This window comes from Triticum aestivum, chromosome 5D (assembly GCF_018294505.1).
Source record: "Triticum aestivum cultivar Chinese Spring chromosome 5D, IWGSC CS RefSeq v2.1, whole genome shotgun sequence".
NCBI classification, from domain to species: domain Eukaryota; kingdom Viridiplantae; phylum Streptophyta; class Magnoliopsida; order Poales; family Poaceae; genus Triticum; species Triticum aestivum.
The window spans coordinates 258,779,176-258,787,448 of NC_057808.1; the positions used below are offsets into that span (position 1 = coordinate 258,779,176).

The window sequence follows — 8,273 nt, forward strand, 5'->3', positions numbered from 1 at the left end:
ATTTGATGTTCAATACAATAGCTACATGAGCTGCCTTACATGATTTAGTTTATCGAATGAGTTAGTGGTGGTGATGTAGATCATGTGATGGGTTCAAATTTTTTCATGATTCATGTTTGATGGAGTAACTGCGGAAGTGAAATCTTTTTCTTGAAGTAACGCAAGGAGTTTTTTATCCAAAGTATCTCGGGCTCCCTATCCTTGAGGGGAGAATGCACAAAGGGAGATTTGAAACACTAAGTAAGAGACTTGTCGATTGGTGTGAATGTTATATGTATAGTGGAAGTATGGAACTCCTGATTAAAGCAATAGATGAAGCCATCCCCACATATGTGATGAGTGTCTTCTGGTTACCGTCCTCAGTATGTGATGATCTAACACGGTTAATATGTCAATATTGGTGGGGAGTGGAGAATGGCAAAAGGAAAATGGCCTGGTTGAGCTGGGATAAAATGCGACTACCAAAGTCCAAAAGGGGTATGGGGCTCTGAGACATGCTTACCTTTAACCAAGCGCTTCTTGCTAAGCAAGCTTGAGACTAGTTGAGTCACCAGACAGTTTATGTGCATGTTTTTTGAAGGCGGAATATTTACCCAATGGTAATCTTTTAGACACTGTGTTTGCTGGTAACTCATTGAGAATCTGGAAATGTATTGAGTATGGGGATTGAACTTGTTGAGAAAGGTATCATTTGGTGAGTGGGGAATGTCCCTTAGACCGGTGACCCCTAAATGTAACTACTGGTTTAATTGGGTCATAGACTTTTTGGACGAAAACGTTGCTTGGGATGTTCATCGTCTCAATAACCACTTCTGGCCCATGGATGTATGGGAGATTGTAAAGATTCACACTTCAACTAGACAGTGGGAGGATTTCTTTGCGTGGTTCCCGGAGAACTGTCAAGAGTGTGTATCGACTCGCGACAACACCTAATGATGATCTCTTTGCAGTTGGGGCATCAAGCTCGAGCTCAAGAGGGGATCGTTCGATTTGGAACTTGAACTCGCAATCGAAGGTTCTTCAAAAGATGAAAATCACTGTGTGGAGTGCAGTGTCGGGTGCCTTGGCTACGATGACCTGCAAGCTTCTCAACATTTGGCCACACGTGCAAGTTGTACCTTGTGTGGTGTCGAAGCCGATGGAAGTTTCCATGCGTTGATCTCTTGTAAACATGCCAGGAGCATATGGGAGAGAATGACAACTAGACGGCAACTGCCTGCTGATGACCGGTTAGTCAAGACAGGGAAGGACTGGCTTCTTAACGTTTTGCATGGCTATTTGGAGGAGGTTCCTGGGCATGTTATCATGCTAATTTGGCGCATATGGCAGCCTACGCAATGACTTGGTTCACGATAAGGAGGTGGCCCCTGTTGATGTCACGCTGGAATTCCTTGATACTCCCTCTGTCCAAGTGCATAAGTCATGAAGGAACGTGCGCTAATGCATGGAATGGCCCTTGCCATCTAGTATACTAATCTTTGAGCCATTGTCCAATCTGATTCCATGGAGGCTCTCTCTATCGTGTCATCAGGTGATGGTTTAATCCGCTCGACCTATGGTCGCATTGCTGCAGAAATCAAAAGCGTTGATGGACGACGGGCAGTTTATTGTTTCTTTCTTTCTTTTTTGGGCGGATGAACAAGGAGTTTATTCCACAGAAGTTTAGTAGAGATCAAAATAGAGCGGCCGGTTATTTGAGGAATTGTAGCCGGAATGAGTGTACCACGGCTGTGAGGTTGCACCAATGGCCTGTCCGTATCGAGGAATTTTTGCGTCTCAGCTGTAACTCTGTAAATATGGAATAAAACTCCTTTTACCTTGCAAAAAAATAAAAAATCATTGACAGACGACCATAAAAGCTCCAACATCATTGATGAAGCTTATACATTTTCATAGTTCCTGAACTAAGCCGTTCGGGCGATACAGTAGCCGGCCATGACAAGTTACTAATCGAAGCTGCATAGAGAAAAGTATAGTAGTACTACATGACGTCTTGAGGAGATAAATTACCGGATGGAAGGTTCTGGTAGGATAGGTCCGGCGCGTCTCCACTAATAACACCGGCGGAATGGAACAGCGATTGGAGGAAGTAATCGGAAAAGGAAACCAAAGATGACACGGAACAACTACAAGTGAGCGAGTGAGTGGCCATAATGATGAGACCGATGGATGGATCGATTCATGGGCCTTTGACCGTTTAGCCAACTGGCACGCAACAACGGCCAGAAGAAAAGAAACGCGGGGAAACTGGAAGAAGCAAGCAAACGGACATGCATAATGGAAAACGGCAACGGCCAAGTCAAAAAGGCGGAGCTGCAGCTGCAGGGCCATGCACGTCCGCATCACACCCAACCCAGCTAGCAAATCATCGCTCTCGTCTCGTATGTACAGGAAGGAGCAGCATGTCAATTGGTCGCCTCCCTTGCACCAACGGAGCGCCACGCCTTCATCCAGCATCTGTCTACCTACATGCATACGGTCAGCCACGCCTGGTAAATCAAGTGATTGAAATGGGGGCAATGGACGGGTCAGAGCGACTGGCGTCGTGGGCGCGTACTGTGCATGTTTGCATGGAATCATACGTGTTTTTTTCTTTTCTCTTTTGGCAAAACGAATCATATCTCCGGACGGACACACGAGAAACAAAACGGAAGCGACAAGGTAATCCCGTTCGTTTGGAGTATCTAAACGTGCATTTTTTTGCATAATAAAGCAAGAAGAGAGTTGCCCAGCGCCTCACGTCACTTGGTTGATGTTTGGTCGTTGCAGGCAGGCAGCGGCTAAATCGTCGCGGTCGGCCTTTGGCCTCCGCCCGTCCGTCGGTGGACCGTCGACACCCCAACCACACATACGATTACGACCCAACCAAATGCTATTCCCAAGCAAACCATTAATGTTGTTTTCCCTGAACTGACTGCTGACTGACCGATGACACCTTAACAGAAAACGGCCTTCTTTTTCTCCGCCCAAAGCTTTCTTCCTTCCTTCCTTGCTTCCCGGCCCAAAACGAAACCACCGACTGACCGCTCGTAGCTATCCGATGCCAGCATTAGCACACTACTAATAGTATGATACTAGTACTAATTTTGCGGCCCGTGTTAGGTGGTCAGGTCAGGTTCGACGGAACGGAAGGGATCGGATGGATGAGGGTTGCCCGGGACCAGAAATGATGAACTGCCTCCGAAAACAACATCTAACCGGAACGGAAACATCTCGTGCCGGGCGGGCAAACCGCGCGCACCCATCAATCCATCCATCAATCAACGTACGTGTATATGTGCATGCACGCCCGCCTATAATAATTCCAGGAAGAGCCTTGCGACTGACTGACTGGTAACCAACCAACCAACCAGCTGCAGCAAACAAACCATCAGGCTGACGTCGCCAACGGAACAAACCGACACAGGAGATCGCGGTACAGATATACTAGTACTACTACTACTGGCCACTGTTTCGGGGTGCATACGAATATAGATGGTGGATGCGAACGGAATTGTATATGTATATAGACGCGACACCGGCAACGGCAGGCGTGGCTCTCCTCAGCTGAATTCATCCAATGCATACTGTAAGAAATAAATGTTTGTTGTGCCTCCGTGCTAGGGTTCAGATACTCCAATATGGAATTACATCAATTTCATCTGGTCGTTGAGTGCTTTTTTTTCTGTTGAGTTTGCTTGCTGCTGCTGCTGTTGATAATTCCAGAAGGAGGTGGAAGAGTGTGGTGGGCGTGGACACGGTTTGAAAACCAGAAACCAACAGCAACTTGACTAGTTTTAGCACAGCAGTCAGAGAGAGCTTACTTGTTCCTCCGTCTTTCTGGGACAATAATGCAAGTGCTCAGTCAGTCAGTCATGTGAGTTGTGTCGTCTGAATAACTTCACTTTGCGTTGCGTTGTTTTTTGTTAAGCTAGCTAGCTGCCGTTTCAAAGCCCCCTTTCCGCCATTCACATTCCCATCCCCACACGCCCTCCGGTCCGTCCATCAATCGCCCACATGTCCAAATAATATCAATCCTCCTCAGTAAATAAACTTGAAAGGAGGAGAGAGAGAGGAGGTGCGCAACAGGCAGGCAGTTAGCTGTCGCTCGCCCATTCTCCACTGCCGATCGATCCCTCCCACCATAATTCCGTTTCGCCCTTCTCCCTCTGCTCCCCAAACCAGGCACTCCAACCACAAAACAGCCAACGCAAAACAGAAATGTGCACCTACTACTAGCACCAAAAACGAAACGACTATGTAGAGTAGTTACTAGTAAAATTGAAGCAGCAGATGTGATCGATCCACGAACTCGGCCTCTCATTTCCCCCATCTCGTTTCATTTCTTCTTTTCCCTTTCTCTATACAAAAAAGAACTCTGGAGCGATCCAGCAAGCAACATGTTTGCTATGCTCTGCCCTGCCCTGCCTAGTTTATTTGCCACGCTAGCGACGAGGTTTTCTTCGTCTCGTCTCGTCTCTGAAGAACGGAAACATGAATCGATCGGACGATCTTCGAAGGAACTTTGAGGAAGGAAGGGAAGAAAAAAACTAATCGAGACATTTTACTAGGGAATTATTGTCGGGCAAGAAGATCTAAACGGGCCGCCGAGCTTCGCTTCATCTCCTCTTCATTTCACTTGCCGCCTCTGCCTTCCGTTTGTTTCTTGGCGTCCCTTGATTAATTCATTGGCTCTTTGAGTGGAGCAGACAGACTCATCTTCCTGCTTCTTGCTTGCTTGCTTGCTACTCGATCTTGGCCATGCTCATCATGCGCTTGGCGGCGTGGACGCCGTCGGCCGGCGATGACCGGGGGTCGAAGCCGGACATGTAGTTCCGGACCTCGATCCGGATCATCTCCTGCATCATCGACAGGAACTCCCCGTTGAAGGGCGCCGCCGCCCGTGCTTGTGGGACCGGCGGCGGCTGGAGCTGGAACGGCATGGGCGGCGGCATCTGAGGCGCTGCGGCGGGCTGTACAGGCACATGAGCAGGAGGTGGTGGCATGGACATGGGCTGCGCCTGCGCCACCGGGGCTGGCTCGGGCGCATCCAAGCCAGGCAGGGACAGGGAGAGCGAGAGCGACGTCGCCGGAGGAGGAGGGGGCGGCGGCGGAGACGGAGGGGACGGCTGCGGCAGCTGAGGCGTGGCCGTCGGGAGCACGACCACCCCGCCGGCCCGCGCCACCGGGCGGTACACGTGTGGCTGCTGCGAGGCGGCGGACGGCATGACGGAGGGGAGGCTCTGGTGGCTGGAGTCGCTGAGGTCAGACCCCGACGGGCTCCCGGGGCTGAAGCAGAGCCCCGGGTACCCGTCGCTGCTGGTCCGCTTCAGCGGCCGGCGGTCGTCGTCGTCGTTTGCCATGGCGTCGTCAGCCGGCGATGCTGATGCCGAGGCCGATGTCGAGGAGGAGGAGGAGTACTTGCGCTTGAGCGTGGAGTTCCAGTGGTTCTTGATGGCGTTGTCGGTGCGGCCGGAGAGGAGGCGGGCGATGGTGGCCCACTTGTTGCCGAACCTGGCGTGGGCGCGGAGGATGGTGTCGTCCTCGTCGGGGGTGAAGGGGCGGTGCTCCACCTGCGGCGAGAGCTGGTTGCACCAGCGGAGGCGGCAGGACTTGCCGGACCGCCCCGGGATGGACTTGCTGATGAGGGACCAGTTGCGCGCGCCGTGGCGCCCCACCAGCCGCTGCAGCGCGTCGTCCTCCTCGGGGCTCCACGGGCCCTTGATCCGGTCCACGTCCCTGCCGCCCCCGCCTCCTCCTGCTCTGCACGCCGCCATGGCCGCCGGTAGATCCTCGGTCGATCGATGTGTGGTAACCGCTACGAGTAGCGAGTGAGGTTACCGATCTGATAATCAACTCCCTTGGTGGTAGTGGGATGGGATGGGGTGTGGAGGAAGGAGACAGAGGGGAGGAGTGAGGGGGAGCGGAGGGGGCAGGGGTGGGATATATACCTGGGACGGGAGGCCGGGGTGACCGGGTGTCGCCGGTTGTAACGGGTTCCAGCCCAGCAAGGGAAGGGGCCGGGGCGGTTGATGGTATTGTGGCGTGGGTACAGCTGGCCCCGGGACACGCGGCGTCTCTCCAACTGAAACCCAAATGACTCTCCTGCTCCTCCGACTCCTACTCCTACGTGTGGTATGGACGGATGGATAGGGACGGGGAAGGAGGCAAGCAAATAATATCTCTCAGCTATCGCTTCCAACGGAAATGACCACTCTCGTGGGAAATACCTGACTATTCGGTTTTTAATGGGTGGAAAATGCATGCACGACGAACGTGAATATTGTTTCGCCCAGCTGATATTTGAATTTTTTTCCCATCTACTTACCTTTATAATGGTAAAACGTGTCTCATTCGTATCCTAAAGATCAAAATACAAGTTACGTAACGACCGACATGACAAAACTGAAAAGACAACATAACTTTTCTGAGCTTGACACCAACGCTGTCACCTGTCTCCAGCACCAGCACAGCAATCACCCGAGAAAAAAAATGACGGTTCACCTCCTCACCCGAACTCGACGTGCCTCCATCACCGATATGCAACTTTACGGACCTCCAAGGTGGCTCACCAAAGGTGAAGCCATTGCCGTTGAAAGAACCAAACCGGGGCAACTCCCCGGACACGCCAACTAACTCCAGATCTGGCACTCCACCATGACTAAGACGCCGAAGGAGGAAACCATACCTGCCATCCATCAACCACGAAACCCCGCACATGTTTTGTCTTACATATGTTGACAATGCATACCACAATCTGCATCTGCTCCAAGACTACCTCCCAAGCTTCGCGTCGACGTTGGAGCAGACGCCTTCGTAACGGCAGAGCCCTAGGACGCAAGTCTGTCACAAGATGTCGCCACCGCCACGACATCCCCGCTTGAACCGGCTGGTTCCCAAATCCATCACCGACCATAAAGACAAATCGCCTCGCCGAAGAAGAATCCGGAGCTTCTTTATTCAGCATCGTCGTTGCTGCCGCCGAAGCCAAGACGTCGAACGATCCAAAAACCTAAGCTACTAGGGCCCTAGAGCCTAAAGCTAAAACAATCGCATGCGCGTGATCCAGCGACCCTTTCACTACCGACGACCTACCAAGAGGTCATCGGCGGAGGGGAGCCGCCGGAAGGGTGGGCTCTCTTGGCGGCGGCGACTAGGGTTCCTGTGGCTGAAAGGCCCACATTAGCTCCATGAATTTACTTTTTTGTTTTTTGTTCTCCATGGAGACGCGTCGACAACGTAACCGTTTTGGTCCATGTGCATGTGTAGTACACGCGTGTGGCGCTCGTTCCACGCGAGAGTATGTGTTGTTTTCTTGTACCACCACTTAACTTGATTATGCATCTCTAGGCAGTGGTAATTCAGATACTACGCCAGATTTCCTACAGTAACGTGTGAGGCACAGGAGGAGCTCATTCCTATTTCGCTTTCTTTCTCTCTTTCTGGATTTGGAACGTGATGAGAAATAGAGGAAGGAAAAGGGAATCGGTATTGGATTGGTGCGATGGGATGCTGGTGAGTCGTCGTGGCCGTTGGGAGTTGAGGAGGCGCGGTCGCGGGATTGGGATTGGTGGCCCACTCCAGTCTCCAGTGCAGTGCGCACGGCACGAGAAGGGAGCCAACTGCTCCGAAACAAACCCGGTCGACTCGACATTAAACCGGGTGCATGGATGGACGTGGCAGGGTGTCCGTCGTTATGACGGACGCAGCGCCGTGCCCCGGAAACAGTTTTGATCACGTCCGCCCGCCCGCCCTCTGCTTTGTTTCCATCGAAAATGGATGGATGTGTGCCACCCGGTGCCGTTGCCGATCAGTGGTGGGCTTGCGTCCAATCTGCATGCGGTTGGTTGGTTGCCTTGCCGCGCGTGTCCCCGTCCGAGGGATCGGGACGTCTCCTCCTCCGACGACGAGACGATCCGACCAGACCGCTCTTCCTCCGTTTCGTCTCGTCTGCGTTGCACTTCTACCGGCCGGAGGGAGGTCTATTTATCTGCGGGACTAACTACCAGGACGGCACGCCGCAACCGACAACAAATCAAAGCACGGCGTGACCGTTCCAGGGGACGCAAACCAACTTCATTCATCGTCTTCTCTTCTCTCCTCCGGGTCGGTGACGGGTCTCACGTCTCAGCTATAGCCCCATAGCGTCTGTCTGTGCTTTCTTCCTTCTGCATCACACATAGGCTCGGGATGCGCCGATTAAAACTAACAAACAAACGCCCGGCCGTCGGAGTGTAGGGCGGGCGGGATAGCTGCGTCAACCACCCAACTTGTCGCCCGTCCCGATCCCATTC

At 52.3% G+C, this 8,273-nt stretch overlaps 1 protein-coding gene across 1 annotated transcript; it reads right to left on the reverse strand.

Moving 5' to 3' along the window:
* Positions 1–4,275: 4,275 nt before the first annotated feature.
* LOC100873101 (transcription factor MYB44) lies at positions 4,276–5,904 on the reverse strand. Its single transcript, XM_044540625.1, has one exon. The coding sequence runs from the start codon at positions 5,754–5,756 to the stop codon at positions 4,725–4,727; it is 1,032 nt and encodes a 343-aa protein (XP_044396560.1). The 5' UTR covers positions 5,757–5,904; the 3' UTR covers positions 4,276–4,724.
* Positions 5,905–8,273: the final 2,369 nt, after the last annotated feature.